The following is an 18,001-nucleotide window of genomic DNA, read 5'->3' as shown; positions in this document are numbered from 1 at the left end:
TGCAGACCGGCTACAGGTGCTCTCTGTCCCATCATCCAGGTCACTGATGAAGATACAAAACCCTCTCTGGCCCAGAAATCAAGCCCTGGGTAACGCCACTCTTTTCCTGGGCTGCGGGTTAGTCTTCACCCCGTTCACCACGACGCTGGGAGTCTGCTGGGCCAGCCAGCTCTCCCCACACCCCACCATCCACCCATCAAGTCTGTATTTCACCAGTTAAGCTTCAGGGATACTACTGGAGATGGTGTCAAAGGCCTTGCTAAAGGCAAAGTAAACAATATTCACTTCTCTCCTCTTGACCACAGGGCCAACCATTTAATCTTAGAAGGCTACTGGGATAGTTGAGCACAGTTTGCCCTCAGTAAATCCATGCTGGATTTTCCCAGTCATCATTCTCTTTCATGTACCCATACCATGGCTTCCAGTGGGATTTGCTCCATAACCTTCCCTGAAATGGTTCCAGCTCCAGCTGAGCTTTGTCTTTGCTAGTTCCATCCTTGCACATCCAGGCAACATCCCTCACTTTTCTGCCTTTACTTCCAAATTCTATGTACTTGCTTTTTGTGTTTCAGCCCAGTTAGGAGCTCCTTCTTTATCCCTACTGGTTTCCTGGACACGCATGCTCAAATTCCTGCACTCTGGAATAGACCATTCTTGTGCGTTGAGAAGACTGTCCTTCAGGATCAAACGGTTTGCCTCTCCCCATTAACACAATCTCCCATGGGAACCTGCCAAAAAGATCCCTGAACAAGTCAAAAATCTCCTGCCTTGAAGTTCAAGGCTGTAATTCTGCTATTTTTTCTGCTCAGTTCTCTTAGCCTAAATTCAAGCACCTCATCATCACTGCTGCCAAGGCTGCCCTGACTGTTATATCTCTGATCAGTTCTTTTTTGTTCTTGAACAGCAGGTCCAACACACCACCTCCACTAGTCATCCAGTCAGACACAGATAACCCGTGTCAAGAAACTCCCTTCAGCCTACTCCAAAAACTCCCTGTATCACCTGCTACACCACCAAGTTGCCATTCCAACACACACCAGGTGGTTAAAAAACCCACAAATACCAGGGCCTGCAATCTCCAGTTGTGTAAAGAAAGCTTCATCCACTTCTTCCCCTTGATTAGCTGGTCTTTAGTAGACACACGCAACAGTGTTGTCCTTCCATTCTCTGATCCTCATGCACAAGCTCTTGGCTGGCTCATCACCCTCTCCAAGGTAAAGCTACATAAATTCGAGTCACCCCTCTGCATACAGCGTGACCCTCTTCCTTGGTTCCCTGCCCCATCCTTCTGAAAGAGCCTGTATCCATCCCTTGGAGCCACCCTGAGATGCCTCGGCAATCCCAAAGGCCTCACAGCTCTGCAACTACAGGGCAGACTTCTAATTCCTCCTCCTTGTCTCCCATGCTGGTGATATTAATTCACCCGGAGGGTATCCTTGCTTGGATATGTACTATTTCTCATGAAAAATTTAATTTTAAAGACATGGATAGTTCCACTACAAAAAATCTTGGCATGGTGTACTACTGGACACCAGCAGCATATTCAATTCATTCACTTGAAGATCTCACTCCTATACAACTCACAAATATGGCACACAATAGTAAACTAACTTTTGCAGTATAGAAGTACAAAAATCACGCAGCACACTACACTTACTTTGGAATTTTGAAGGTGATACAGTGCATCTCAAATAATGTTTTGAAATTGTTCTCTAAATAACGTGGCATATTTGTTTACAGTCTATGATTTTTCTTTATACAGCATTCAAGAATCACTCCTTTTTTTTTGGTGCCTGAGTACTTGTCAAATGCCTATCACATAGGGGTGATAGGGAACCATCTGCCTCCCTCCCCCAAAGGCACCTCCTTTTACTTATTACCACCTGTTCTTTTTTCAGTCCCCAAATGGCAATTCTGAGCAATGCCAGATACACGGGAAAAGGCCAGGTTACAGGTCCTGACTGAAATTTTTATCTTGTCACTAGCATTTAACCTCCACAAAGAAAACCCAAATGTATCCATTATTGAGGTTTTCACAGACCACACAAAATAATGCCGTAAAAATGATGACAAGAAATAGCTTTGTTATAATTAAGCGAGCATAGTAGTATATCTGATCCATAATTGAGACAGTCAGAGGCTGACCAATCAGGATGAAATTTTAAGTAAAAAAGGCTGGGTTTGTGTAAAGAAGGAGGGGGAGAGATTTGAGGTTGCTGAGAAAGTAATTCCTAAGGCACAACTAAGGTTCTTCTCTCTCACTGGGATATGCAGGAATCCTCTGTGGTGCCATTTGCAGGTTGTAAGAGAAGACCACCTATTTCTTAATCAGTGAGGCAGAGAGGAGCATCGAGCCTGTCAAACACTGGCAGAGGGCAAGTGCAGACAAATGTGGTAATTGAGGTACTTTCCTTTCTTTAGGTAGTTCTTAAATTCTCCCTAAAAGGCAGAGTAGGCAGCAGAGACACAACTCCAGTGAAATTCCCAAAGATACTCACCCTTCAGGGAAAGGCCAGTATCTGAGAAAGGACAAAATTTCAAATCTCCAAGTATTTGGAAAGCAGATGGGATGTTTCAACTCTCTTGCAGAATTCTCCACTTGAAGTTAAGTACGAGGGATACTGGTAGGAGAAGAGTATTTAGCTTGGACTGTTTACCTGAATCCTACTCCCTCTCCTCCCCCTTTTAACCTTTCCAATTATGAACAGTTGTCCTAAAAATCTCTTCTCTCAATGCCACAATTCTTCCATATATCCCAGAAAAAGCAAAAGCTGTGGACTCTGTAGAGCCAATCCATTTCCAAGTACAGTCTTCTTTTCTAAATTTATTAACAGAGAATTACAGAATTTTAAAATAAAACAGCCACTCCAGTAAGCCTTCAAATTACCCTAACTTTTTTAGCCAGTCAATTCTTTAACATTTTCCACAAATAACTTCCGTATATACTGCCTCCTTTTCAGAATTCACCCCAAATACAAAAAAGACCAAGCCAAAAGAAACTTATATCTGATCAACAATTATATTAAGCTTATTCTAGCAGATGAGAGTCTGCACATATACTGGTCTGTGTGGCTATGCACAACATAGACTCACACATATTCACGTACTGAAACTGTCACTGTGCAGAAGACAAGGTGAATCACCAAAAATACTGCTACCTGCAAAGTCAGACATCTACGTCCAAATACAGAAAACCTTTTGTTGTAGCAGATAATCACATTGTATATTTTACGCCTATTGTATTCAAAAATTCTGCTACCTTCCAAGACTGAAGAAAATACAGATGTGGTATTTTTACTTTCAGACCACTCAGAAATCCTTACAGTACACCTCAATAAAGCTATGGATAAAGCTATGGATAAAGCAGCCATGTTCTATGCAGCAAAAAACCAACACGTTGGAAGATTCCATATGAAGGGTTTAGACCGAAACAAGTTGATATACAGAAGAGCCAACTAAGTTCTGATATAATATGCAAAGTGCAAACAGTTTTATTGGTTTATTTCTATTTAACCTTTCTCAGCATACCTCCCTCAAACTTTGAGTAACTCTGCCTTTTCCAGCTACTCAAACTCACCTCTGATGGCAGCAAACTACCCCCTTCCTTGTTGTCAATTATACCACAATCAATACCGTAGTCCATTTATAGAGCCCACACAATAGTCTTGGTCCATTTCTTCAACACTGGCCCATAGAGAATGCACGCCGCCTCTCTGAGAAATTCCATAAGGCTTTTACTTTCTAACTTAAATTTAATTTATTAAAGATCAATTTGATATGATAAGCAAAAGGGCTAATGGGAAATAGTTTCTATATAGCCAGATGTTTGCCAATTCCATTTAGGAAGGAGAAAACAGAGAACAGCAAGGGAAGCGACACAGTGCTAATTGGGAAGAACTTCGATAAGCACTTAATCAACGTTTTTTTCACTGAAATTACTTTTCAAATTGGCAAAGTAGGTATTTCTCATCATCAGGTATGAAATGGGAAAAAAACCCCAGCTTTCTGAATTAATGATTGAAGTGTTCAGAATAGTTTTTGCTCAAATTAGTGTTTTTTAATTTTCATACCAAGATAGCTGTGGTGAAAGAACTACTATATATATGATACCTTTACCCTCTTTCCCTGAATATTGTTTCCTTCTTCGCTGTTCATATATTGCGAGAAGGTATTAAAATATAAAGTATCTGTATTTTCTTCGACTGTGTATACCAGTTTTCATATATCACAACTAAGACACAGCACATTAATTCCTAATTGCACTACTTGTTATCCCACTACTCAACCACAAAAAAAAAAAATCAAATGTACTTTCAGTGATGTACCATGTGGTTATCTCTACTGTTGGAAAACAACAACTAAAATGCATCAGTGTTACACAGGGAGTGCATTGTTAAAAACACTGCAGGCCATGTAACAGAATGATACGACTTCGGGGGTGTATCTTTACACCCGAAATGAGACTCCATCAACACTGCATCCATAATCCTTTGGCAGCATGCAAAAGAAAAAGGACAGCATTATAAGGCAAAGTCCTTTGGTATAACAGGACAGGTTGCCAGAGTAGAACAGGAAGGAGAAACCACTGGGCAAACAACAGGGGAGGGAAAGGAAGAAGAGTGAGACCACAGGAACTAAAATAATAACAGTAATAGTAATTTATAAACCACTACTGGGAACTGGGTGAAAGTACAGACTTGGGCAGGGCTTCAAAACCCAAGTACATTAATTATTCATTATTTTTCAAATGTGGAAAATATGGAATAATGCTTCTGCTTGAAAGATTTGGAAACTACTCAGGTGATTCATGCATATAGCAGAAATAAAATTACTTTTAATAATTTTTATGGCAACCTGATGACAGTAGGCCATTGCTGGATCCAGATGCCTAATGTTACTCGGAGGTTGAAATCCCATGGCTCTATAGTATTAAAGCTACTGAATCCAGTAGAGGGCACCTTTCTTTCCCCAAATCATTGTGGAAAGTACATGCATCTCTTCAGCCAGCAATGAAACATACCCATATCCAAACGAGAATTCAGAAGTTATAAGTGCACAACTACTCCACAAAACAATCAGAAAAGAAATGGAAAATCTCTCTTTATGGCACGCTTGTAACAGTTTACTCTCTGTACGTTGAACACCAAAACCAGATCTAGCAAATTCACATCTGTTAAAATTGCAAGTGTGAAGTGACATCATGCCTCTGACCATACATAAGACTGTTTCTCCTAAATCCTTTCCATCCAAACAAACAAAAAAAAAATTAGAATTTTGAAACAATACTCCAAAAAGACAGGCAACACAAAAGGCCCCAGAAGTATAGAATTAGTATTTTCTTGTCTGACTTGTCTCTCCCCTCATCCCTCTTACTATTGGTTTTCTTCCCTTGTGCTCTTAGAAATTATTTTTAAGAACTGTATGACCTGAAAGAGGAAAACAAGCTGATGCCTTAGCAACCATATTTGTACTATCTTTTTTTATGGAAGATAGTAGGTCTTTAATCATAACAGCAATTATTCTCTTTTTACATCCAAAATATGCAATGCGGGACATTGCAAGAAGGTGAGTACTGTTAGTAATTCCACTGACTGGAGCAAAATAACAAACATTTATCTTAAACTGCAGCTGTAACTCAAAAAAATTTTTGCAGTTGCAGTTTGCAGAAATGACAAAGCTTACTACTTTTTAAACTAATAGCACAAAAAAAAGCTTCTGACACTGGAATGACTTCAGTGTAAAATACTTCACTGGTGGTGCGCTCTGTAAGTGCTTACTTTTCACTTGTGTAATTTCAGCGATTGTTTTCATTTCAGCTATCCTGTTACTTTTTTAAAAATCTCAGCATGCAACAGTATTTCAGATTTCCGGCTACAGTTTATTATTGCACTAAATATTTTCTACGTGTTTTACAAAATATAAGGTGAATCCTTAATTTCTCCTAAGTAACTTTAAGTGTACAGAAGACAACACTGAACCACTCATATGATTTTAAAAAAACATCCTACTCTAGCTGAGTTATAGATATAATGCATCATCTGGAAATGGTCCCTTGGAATTGTTCCTCCCCATCTTTTGGCACTGTATTGCCACAGTTTATCTTACCAAGGTCAAGTATTATCAGCTGGGCTCCAGCCTGTGCATTTCCAACATCATTTTCTGCAATGCACTGATAGAATCCTTCATCTGATTTCACCAGACCCAAAACTTGCAGATTATGTTCTTTCTGAAGAGTAAAGGAAAAACGCAACACTTAAAAACAGGTTGCAATTGCAAAAACAATGGTGGTGTTATGGCACATTACTACGACAGGAGAAACTTCTGAACGGTAACATGGAAAAGAGTATTTGGAGTTCATGTCAGATTTCATCTCTCTTGCACTGAATCCTCAAATTATACAGCATCAAAAAGAAGCACAAGCTCTTACTAATGGCTATCATTTTCTAGCATCACATATCACTGGCAAGTCATAACATTTCCACGGCCATTTTTATGATATTTTAAGCACTGAATATAGCCTCATAGCTCACTGTTACAATCCTGCAACCTCAGGTATACCCAATTATACAACCATTAAGTTCTCAACTATGCCTCACTAATGACTTTCACTACATCTAAAATTTCCCTCTAGAAGTACCAGTGTGCCAGGACTCACAATCCACAAATCAGTTACATTTAAACTCCTGTTTGAAATTGTAATTTTCATGGATCAGAGATGACTGCAGAAAACACAGTCAGTGCTCATGGCAAGCTTGCACTTTAACACGTTTGGCTAACAAAGTGCGTTTTGTCATTGTGTGTGCGTCTGTCTCTCATGGAAAGTCTAAGCTATAAAGAAATCGACTCATACAATATAAGCGACATGTCTTAGCGGTTCAGTAAAACAACTGAATTACAGAGCATTGAAGGTTTCAAGAAACCGTTTCTCTTCCAGGCCCCAAACATCAATAGCACAAAAATAGGAAGCTGGTCCTGTAAAAGAACCTAGCTTCCATGCATACGTATTAGAGGACTAACAGACAGGTCAACAGCTTAAAAATCTGCAAAATGGACAATATACTTACAACAATTTTGAAATAGTCACTTGGGATCACCATGTCTCCATTCTTGACCCATTTCACAGTTGGAGTAGGTTTTCCAGTCACTTCACACTCAAACACAATGTCCATGGATTCATGAGCATAAATATTTGCAGGGCGCTTCAGAAATTCAGGAGGAACTTCAAATAAAATGGAAGAAAGACAAAAGATGGTATTAGCATCCACAAAAACACATCAGTTGTGCTCATACTCAAAACTACAGTAAGACTCAACACATAAAAAGATGGCTTCAGGGACTCTAGCATGAACAGCAGCAATGTTGGCAGCAATTTTCAGATCAGGGTTTGATAGAAGCTGATACAAGCTCTGTTTTACTTCAAAATTACATTTGGGTCAGTTAAACAGCCAGCCATTTTAATTTGAAATGACCTCCTGAGAATACATGAAAGAAGAAATTGCACCGAGATGTATAAAGTGTAAAGTTAAAAAGTATTTTAAAATCAAGAGACATAGATGCCATTTGGAAAAACGTATTTCCATGGTTGAAAAATACACTGCAGTCTCTTATCTGCCGTAGGCATGTTGCTGCATGCTCAAGAGACCACGGCAGGCAGTGGATTTCAGACGTTATTCACACTCTTCCTTCACCAACTCAGAGTTCATCTAAGCAAATCATTTAGTGCTAAGTGGTGCAACAGTTTTACGTCCCTTTCACAAATAAAGATTCTTGTGGGATAAGCTCTGCAGCAAGACAATGAAAGGTTTTACAAAAGCCTTCACCCCTTCCTGCAGCAAAGTTTATTATTTTATAAAACAGAATGATAGTGAGTTAAGATTTGAAATTAAAAAGTCAGGCTACGATGAAAGTGGCTGTCTGGAACTTTTTCAATAATCTACACTTTGATGCCCAGTAAGTCCACCTGCAGCTCCATAAAACACAGAACAGAGGTAGTGCAATCAGGCTGTGTTATACAAGAATATATCATGATTCGCAACAATTTATTTATTCAGACAAAACTTTGCAGTTGATACAACAGAATTTTTTCAGAGAGTTCTTTGTACTCAATACTTGAAGTCAGTAGGTAACCAAAAGCTAAAATGATATAAAAAAGACTTTTTAAAATGAATGGGCACAAAACTAAGATGAAACTTTCCTAGAGTACCCTTGCCTTGTATTCCTGTGAAGAAACTCAGCCTATCAAATGGACAGTGCGGTATTTATCCAAAGATTTTCTTCTCTGGTTTGTGTAAGCCCAAGAAACACTAGGTACACCACTACACACATACCTTTGTATCATACTGATAATGTATTACAGATGGGTATGACCAAAGGCATGTATTGCATAACACAGTAAAACAGAAAGGTTCTTCTTTTAAGACATGTACCAAAGTTGTTACCTCTGGGTCTGGCTGTCTTTTTAAATGACCTTATGTACTCAGAGTAAGATTAATTAAATTTATTTAAAATCCATAAAAATTCAGAGATACAGAATTTTTTGGTAACAAGCCCCAAAGTGTCCAACACGCAGACACGTTAAAATTCTTCTGTGAACAAATGTGCCACTAAGAAGCATCCAGCAGCATATAAGGACTCCCCACTTTAGCTCAGCGGCAGAAAGAGCAGCTGTTTGCAGGCACATACAATTTGAATATCATCTATTATGAAGAACATTCACCTATTTATTTGTTTTTACTATGCTCACAGACACAAGGGTGATTTGCTTACTTATGTTGTCAGGTCTGATTGTTCAAGTTCCAGGAAAGTCAAAAGTGGCCTTCTGCCCTTTAATATTTATCAAAGAAAGTCAATATGGAAGGGCTACAGAGTTTAGGCAAACATTTTACACGCTTCACCTATCAATGGGGTTTATTTCATGCTAGGCAATAAGGAATACTAGATCATGTTTTACTTCTTCCTGTGAAAGGATTATAAAGGTTTGTAGGTGGATTTAATATTTTTAAAAAGCTGGAGACAAGCAGCTCTCCAAAAAACCCTCAAGTTTCAGATTATAAATTAGAGAACATGAACATGGGGAAATACTTCTTTATAGAGTAAGAAAATGGCTTAACTCTCTGATAAGCATGTAAACCTATACCAGAAACTACATAAAGATGTACATCTATATTCACCACTCAAACTCTCTCACATAGGAGCAAAAATCTGGATGGGGCTGAGTCCAGTTGCCAATGACTTCAGACATCCATTTCGTATAAACTTTCCATAAATTTACCACACATGCCATAAACTCCACCTTAAAATGATTTAGATATTTTTGTACTTACTATCTGTGTCAGATGGCTGTTATAACCATATATAACTCTGACAGTTGTAAACTGTCTTCCGAATTTATTTGTAGCCAAATTGCGATTATTTATTCTTCATGAAAACAGTGCCTTTTATTTTAAATTTTTATTCCTCCCTGGCATTTATCCTCAGCATTTTTATTTATTGTGAGCTGCACTATTTCTCCACTCCCTTCCCACATCCCAGCCTTTATTTTGGCAGCCTCAACAAGTCACGTTTGCTTAGTTCTGGTATGACAAGTCACCGGCACCCTCCTCGCAGACCCTCTGTATTTGCTCTAGTTTGAATTAATCTTTGTAGCCCATGGAGTTTCAATTATTTGCATGCAATTTCAGATGTGTCTCACCAGTGAGTTGAAAAATGGCATAAATACAGTGTTATCACTACAGCAAATATCTTGCCCAATTCATTCTACTACTGTATTTGCCCTCTCCTAGATGCATCATACTGATGTCAGCCTGTGATAGATCATTGCTCTCTCATCGTTTGCCATTTTTAACTAATGAGTAATTTTGTTGCAGTCTGCTTGATCAATAGTTTATGTTCTCATTTCCTTTCAATCTCTTTCTCCATATGTATACACACACACACACACACATCGATTCTCAAAATGCTAACATGGTTGAAAAAAAGGGACCATAAAAATTGGAAACATGAAAAGTTAGTTTTCCATGAATGTACAATGCTCCTATTTTCATAACATTCGTTACAGGCTAACATTTAACTCCTTCACCAGGTATTAAACTTGTCACAGGAATCTGAATAAACACAAGCCAAGAGCATTCACTGTCAAAAGCACAAAACTTGTGTAAAAAAAATCATCTGATGACCTCAGAATATATGCAAATTGCTGTACTGAGTAGCTACACTGTAAAACTCAAGCATGAGAAACAGGATAGAATAAGAGAAGTTCCATAAAATCACAAGCGGCTCTTAACACAAAAAATAGCTGCTCTGGGTTCAAGACTGCCTCTGCCAAAGTTAGTTACTTTATCAAAAGAAGTATTATGATACAATTTATCTTTTAATTAAACCACATTTTTATCCAGTTTTCCATTTACTTCTATGTTTTTAATGGTTACCTCTTTCAAAAGCATATTTAGACATCCTTTTATTTTGGAAACGATGAGCATAAACACCACAGAGGAGACACAGCAGACCTTCCCTCAATAACAGAAGCATCAGAAAGGGCAAGTCCCTACTCCTCAGTATACACGTGTTGTCTGCCCAGCACAGACTGTATGATAGGAGGATCCTACCTTAAATTCTTCGAGACAGATGTCTCTAGTGGTATTCCGCATATTTTCCTCTTTGAATATGCTGCCAGCAGTTTAGACTTCCCTCAACACCCACCTACCAGGTAAGAGACTTCCATAAAAACCAGCAGAAAATAGGTAGCTTTTTAAAAGCAAACCCAAAATTGAACCACAGAAGAAAGAATAGTGATAGTTTGGGAATGGCTATCGCTAATCTGAAAGGTTCAGAGGTGAGTAGGTAGAGGGTGACAAGGAAGGAGGAGCACTATAAGGGAACTGATGGACCATCACATCTGAAACAAAATTAGTGCAAAGTGAAGTTCTGGGATTATTTCTGTTTTCTCCACCAATGTTTAACTTGTAATGAAGACATTTGGAAAGTAGACGAATATCTTTAGCAACTGATATCGCTTTAACTTGGGGCATCATCCACAAGCAGGCATTAATATTGAATCATAAGATTCAGTATTTTTTTGCCACAAAAATGAAAGTTGAACTAGATATCCTATTACCTGCTCTCAAATATTTGTGGTTTAGGAGATCAAGAATGTGAAACACATTCTTTTTTCAAAGTGACTTTGCTTTTCTGGCTTATGGAGCAAATGCCAAGCTGCTTACAAAGGGACAATAATATGAGAAGTGCTTGCTTTATTATCAGTTACTTTCTAGTTAATGAATTAAAAAATGCTTTTAAAATACACTTTTATAGTTTAACTATGTGAATGTTTGGCATTCACACAGATTAACACAATGCAAGTACAGATGTTTGTGGTAGAGAAGTTAAATTGATAACCAGAGAGCAAATGTGCCAATTACCATACAAAATAAGATTTGTAATGGAAGATTATGTGTTCTGTTACCAAACAGACAATTAAACTTCAAAGACGACTTGGCAGCTCAGCCCACTTCTATCCCTCTTAATGTTAGCAAGCAAATAACAACTATTTAAATTGCAAGATGCTTGCGCAGAATTTCACATGCACCGTGGGACCCTTAGAGAGTCCCTAGCCAAGAGTATCTTCCGCCCTTTTGTAGATTTAGAAGACAAAATATTTTGATCACAACAGTGATCAAAAAAAGAAACAACAACAACAAAACAATCTGTGTCAGCAGTTGATTCAAACTTCTAAGCTAAATCCCAGTAAAGGTGAAATATTTGAAAAATAATATGCTTTTTTCAGCCAACAGCTATAAAATGATGGGAAGAGCTGAGGAACTACATATATGCAAGAGGAACTGCACCCAAGTTGAAGTGGAAAAGGGAATGGATGCCGGGCATGGATCCCATTCCACGAGTACAGGTGATCAGAAGGAAATGGAAACAAATTGCCCCAAGTCTCTGCTCCTCCATCTCTTCAGGTATAGGAGTGGCTAAAGGCAACACACTGCCGTACAGGACGGAAGCTCTGATCTGCTTCATCCTTGTGCACTAGCGCAATCCAACGTGGTGAATTCACAAAGTAAAACATTGGCTTAGGATCCACATTGTCTGTGCGTTGTTTTTTAAATGCTCACGGATTAGAAACTTTTGAACAGCTATGTGGAGAGTATTAAAGTAACATCATTTATTCTGAACTTTACAGAACAACTGTTTCTTCGACTGTCTTTTCGGTGGTCAGTAGCTCTTGCCTGTTCTCTCTCATTAAGAGAGAAATTTTGTGGCCTTCAGGGGCATAGTCAAAAGAATCTGTTTTCACTTCAGCCATCTGTACTGCTTCAAATGAGAGAGAAATTAATTACATTCAGTCCTCCTCTCCATCTCTTGAAGAGCTTTCCTTTCAGTCTTACAATCACTGACGTAAGAACAAAGGTTTCTGGTTTCGCAATCCTGTTTCAAACCTGAAACATCAAGCTGAGCTATAACTACACAAGAAATGGAAAAAATTCAAGTTCTGCATAATTAACTAATCAGAACTTTCAACTTTCTTAGTTACAAGCACAATGAACCTTCTCCTACAATAACCAAATCAAAATGCTGCTATTCTAGAGAAGATCTCATTTTTATGTGCGTTAACCTTTCCCGAAAGTCAAATCCCCTCCACACTGTTCCCCAGAAGGAGGAAGAAAACCCTAAGGGTGGCAAAGCAGCAATTCCTGATAATCAGACTCAAGCAACAAAGAAAACCCTGCAGAGGTGGAGAAGTGACCGCAAGCAGGCAGGCTGTTTAGACTACCATAACAAGAAAAAAAATATATAAGTCTGAAATCTTTTTGTAAAAAGTATCCAAAAGAGAACTAGGCATTACATGTCTAGTACTCCTCAAAGGACAGGCAGCTGCACCATTATCTCACTTCCTAATATATTTAAAACACTGTCTGTCGTACATGAAGCGCTTAAGAATAGTCTCATTTTGACGGCCCAGAAACACAGATTGCTAACTAGACTTCCAAAAGACTTACTCTCATTTTAAAAAGCATTAATAAATAGGCTGTTGGTCCAAGCATGGCATCAGACAAAAACAACATACACATGATCAACTGTAAAAGGCAGAGATCATCTCTTTTACGCTGTTTTGCTGTTTCCCCATGTCCTCTATCACCTTCCTTGTTCCATGCAGATGAATTACTTTCCTTGCTCCCATCAGGTCACCAAACTCCTGCAGACATGACTCTGCTGTCCCTCAAGAGCTATGTGACTATATAAGCACCCTGTATGTATAACATGCTGGCTTACAGCACAGGTGCAACACCCACTTCATGGTCCTCCCTACCTGCAAGTTAAAACTCATTAGCACCACTAACCACAGGAGCTGTTGACCAGTCTAAACAGGTCTCTGGTAAGTCTGGAGTGCTAAAAAGCACCATCTCTAAGTCAGGAGAACTTCATCCACCTGTGATGGCTGTCCTAGCAACAAGCAACTTGAAGCAAAACCCAAGATCTCACTCAGCTTCGCAGTATCACAAGCTGGCAAGACGCCTCACACCAGGATTAAGTTTCCCGATTAAGTATGATGCGTATGTTTTGTCACCTGCTGTCTTCTATAGCATGAACAAAGAATATGCATTAACTCCGCCATAGGACTATTCCCTTTGAAGACTGAGGCAGCGTTATGACTTCAACAGTCTAAGGCAGCCAAGGGACTGAAATGCAACAACTGAATTTCCAGATAGAAATTGGCAAGGACAAGACTGAAGTAGCCGTTTCTACTTCCTCAGCCACCTGCAAATGCCTTCAATCCCCCAAAATTAAGAATGTTTTCCAAAGTCACACAATCAAATCATAGTTCTTGTCATCATCTCTGCATCCCCTTCCTTCTATACTTCTGTCTATGACAAGTATTTCTTTAGCAATCAATGCTTACCATTCAAATACAAAAGTATTTTCTAATTCCCAAAGTTTCCACATACTCCAAATAGCAGATACAAAAACTAAGTAGACCTGATAAATTTTCATAGTGTATCTCCAATTAATCATGACTTATGCATTCTTGGTCAAATGACTTCCACTTTATAACTACATTTGTGATGGATGCTGTGGGTAGAATCCCTATCTTGTATTTCAGTTAACAATCAGGATTACCAATAGTATTTAAACTGGACATTTAACTATAAACCCCATTTCCTATCAGCCTACAATGGTAAGCCCAGAGGAATTTTATTTCCTCCTCCAGGGACAACAACATATTCCATTAGGATATGCTACAAATCCTATCAGAATCCTTATAAAGTTAAACTTAATTTTAAGAACTGCAAGTTTGTTTCTAAAAAGGATGGAACTCTGCGATACCATGACCACCCTGTTAATCCATTCAATCATACCTTGAGTCAGTATTAACACATGCAGCGGTATCACTGTAATACATAAGACCTTCTCCAAATCTACTTGTCAAGCGACAAACCATTCTATTTTAATAAGATGTTTGACAGGATTTAAAAATCTTTGAATTTTTTTGTAAATTTGCCAAACTGGAGGGTGTTTTAGTGGATATTTCCATCCCCACATCAGACCACAGGACATCATTTAATTGCCTGGGATAAGTTCACCTTTCAGTGCTAGCCCCAGAGAAGACTGCATTACATACAGAGTGCATTTTATTTAAATAGCAATTTCCTTGGCCAGTTAGCTGAAACCAACTACTTTCTGCCAGCCAGGTAGCACGACACATAGGGCAGACCGATGAAAATGTTTTAAATTATTTGTATTATGATAGTGCTTGGCAGCACCCTCGGAGCAGACCCACTGTGTTAAAAACAAAAGCAAAGTGTTTAAGTATCACAAGGCAAACAATGAAATTAAACAAATTCAGGATAAATTAGAACATTAAACCATTAAGGTGAGAGCAATAGTTGTCAAACATCCCAGTTACATACTATATTCACCTAAGTCTACGAAAATATTTTCTGCGTCATGGTATCAAAGCATAATTACAAACTAGTTAGCAAGCCTATTGGCCTTCTAGATACATGTTTTTCCAGAATTTTGATTCCGCTCCAAAACCACACGACATCCTTCACCTCCTGGCATTCCCACCAAAACACAGATAAAATGCATAGATTGATGTTTGACAGCAAAAGTTTTGATTATCTTATAATTCTACACTCTAGTTGTACAAATTAGCTGGTTTTCGTCAAGTGTATCCTGGAAAAAAAAAAAAAAGGAATTACACTTTAAACAGAAATGGGGAATTATAATGTTCTTCCTTAAAAATGGCAAAGGTGTATGGATAAGTACTCTGAAACAATAGATTTAAAACCCCAAACTGTTGCAGGCAAGTCAAAAGTCTTCCCAACCTCTGAGCAGGGCTGTCATGTCCTTAAAACACACTTAATGTGCAGCTGGGAAATTTGCATAGCAAACAAAAGCTGACAAAAACGAATCTTTTTAGAGAAATATCCACAGAATAGAAAACTGTCAAATGAATATAAACAAATAAATAAATAAATAAATAAATATTGGTGCACCAAGACACAAAAAAGGTTATAAAAATGTCAACTACTACATGCACAGCATTTTTTATTGCACAAAACTTAAAGTTCCAGTTTATGAACAGAAACTGCAGGTAAAGTTTCTGTGGTAGTGACACTGTATTATTTTCTTACCTAGTAAGATAATGACTGCATGTGTCTGTTTTTAACAAGTAAATAATTGACTTTTTAAATATTTTAGAAAATTAAAGCTAACATACCTACAGATAAATGGTTCTCTGTCTATGGCATCCTGACCAGTATGAATTCTTCCCCACTTCTTTAGCAGATGAAGCAGAGAAAGACGGACTATTTTTATGTTCTGCTAATGGGATCTCTGGTAGACTACGTTAGCCTCTGCTCATCAGCTGACAGGGCCCAACTGAGCACTTAATGCTCTTCTATGTTTCTGCTCATGTAGACTGTCTGGTGCTTTACAGCTTCCTCCACAAATGCTGAAACAACTACCACATGGAGGTATGATCTCAGTAGTGAGAGAAGGGCAGGGGATGACCAGACTGCATTTGAATTAATTTGAAAACAAATGTTTTACTTTTACAGTGAAAAGCTTTAATTCAGACATTGCTAAAGTATGAACTATTCTTCAGAGGCCAACCCCAAAATAAACATTTCTGAAGCAGGAACCAAAAAAACCCCCAACATTCAGTGATATTACAACTACCGAGAAACCAGACAGATAAATAGTACAGAACAATAGTAATGTAAAATCATATTGATCAATTAGAAAGGTAGAATAAAAATGTCAGGATGTAATTCAATAAATGTGCATTTGTTTTTCAGGGAGAAATAATAAATAAACTGTACGTTTACAGCATAGGAAGTAATAGCAATAAACTTTGCAGAAAAAGGTCTGAGAAACTAGGACTTTTATCAGAGATCAGAAATATGACTGTGAACTAAACATGACTCCCAGTATTACACTGGTATGAAAAGAAGCGATCCTAAATGGAGGTATAACAGCAGCTCCTGAGACTCTCTTCCAGCCAACACGCACTAATGCCTCAGCTGACCGTGTTATTCGAGCACCACGTTTCAAGGAAAACATGAACTCTGATTTACAAGAAAGCAATGAAAATGATCAATGAGTCAGAAAATTGGCTCCAGAAGAAAAATGGAAGTCCTGGATTCAGTTATATGAGCAAAGGCAGGATTAAGCAGTCATGCAATCAGACACCTCAAACAGGTAATAAAGCTTAATACATAAATACTGCAATAGAAAGAAAAATCGTGCGCGTGTGTATATATATATATATATATAAACACATATCATTCTTGCACAGGAAGAACTCCTACATAGGAGTAACATCTAGATTCTTGCCCTGTTCTAAAAAAGATAATACTCTAAAAAATTAATTGCTCACTCTTGTACTTTGGTATGAAAATGGGTTCTTCTTTTCAGTATGAGCTTTAGTAAAATCAAAAACCTGTCTTTTAAAGCAATCGTTATGAACTTCTAAATATGCAGGAGACTACATATTCAGCAAAAACTCTCATTAAAAGCTGTGAGCTATTAGCTTGGCACATGGATTTGGACTGCAGACAATCAGAGGTCATGTACACATACCCACAAATGGAATTGTCTGGGAAGTTTTCCAGGTGCAGAAACATACAGTGAGTTCTCTGAGCATCCTATACACTAGCACTATTTTTCTTTATGTTTTTCACTTGTGAGGTGTCTTGGCAGTTGCAGCCCAATTCAGTACACTAATTGCATGCTGGCATTAAACCTTTGGCAAGACTGCAACATCACCCACACCTCCCTTAATCCTATCTATACAAAGGTAAGCGTAAATAACATCCATTATTGTCAGCCAATCTGTTCGGCAATAGTCTGAAGTGTTTAGAGAACCTACCTTATCTAACCAGCGTGTGCTGAAGATGCAGCATCTGCTTTGCACTGCTTTCACAGTAACCATACCCTGATAACTGGCAAACAAAGGTTGCTTATCAGCAGGACACATCCAGGAACATAAAAACACTGAAGGCTGCACAGTGCCACACAGCAGCCAACTGCAGGTATCAAGGACAGAATAGATGAAAAGCATAAAAGCAATACAACTCCATATATTCTCCCAGCATCGAGCAATCCCTGGACAAGGGACTTCCTGAGAAAGAGGAGATACCTTTGTGTTTACTAGTTTTGGTTAGATTTTGCCTTTAAAAAACCAGTTCTCACCGCTTTCTGAATCCAGGTAAGCCTTCAGCAGCCCTAATATTCACAGCAATAAGTTCCACATGATGTTCCTTGAGAAAATTCACCATTTTTTTGCATGTCTTTGAGTCATTCAACTACGTGATATCTCTTGGTTCTTGCAAATGAAAAGAAACAAGCATTCATTTCCTATTTGCTTTCCCCACAGCACTCATGATTTTACAGAAAAGAACGTTTTTCAACATTCCATGTGTCTTTGATCATCCTTGTTATACTTTACACCTTCTTTGGCTTTACTAAGTGTAAGAGCTTTGCTACATTT

General features: G+C 38.3%; 1 protein-coding gene across 11 annotated transcripts in view; it reads right to left on the bottom strand.

Moving 5' to 3' along the window:
* NEO1 (neogenin 1) overlaps nucleotides 1-18,001 on the bottom strand; it is a 217,687-nt gene that overhangs the window by 71,989 nt on the left and 127,697 nt on the right. For all 11 annotated transcript variants that reach the window (XM_030013700.1, XM_030013705.1, XM_030013706.1 and 8 more), the window contains exons 6-7: nucleotides 7,065-7,219; nucleotides 6,106-6,226 (exon numbers count right to left, since the gene is read on the bottom strand). In XM_030013700.1, coding sequence (XP_029869560.1) covers nucleotides 6,106-6,226; nucleotides 7,065-7,219 — 276 coding nt within the window. The remainder of the gene's footprint in view (nucleotides 1-6,105; nucleotides 6,227-7,064; nucleotides 7,220-18,001) is intronic.

This window comes from Aquila chrysaetos, chromosome 5 (assembly GCF_900496995.4).
Source record: "Aquila chrysaetos chrysaetos chromosome 5, bAquChr1.4, whole genome shotgun sequence".
In the NCBI taxonomy this organism is placed as follows: domain Eukaryota; kingdom Metazoa; phylum Chordata; class Aves; order Accipitriformes; family Accipitridae; genus Aquila; species Aquila chrysaetos.
Note: the sequence above shows the minus strand (reverse complement) of the source record. Positions and strands in the feature narration are given on the sequence as shown.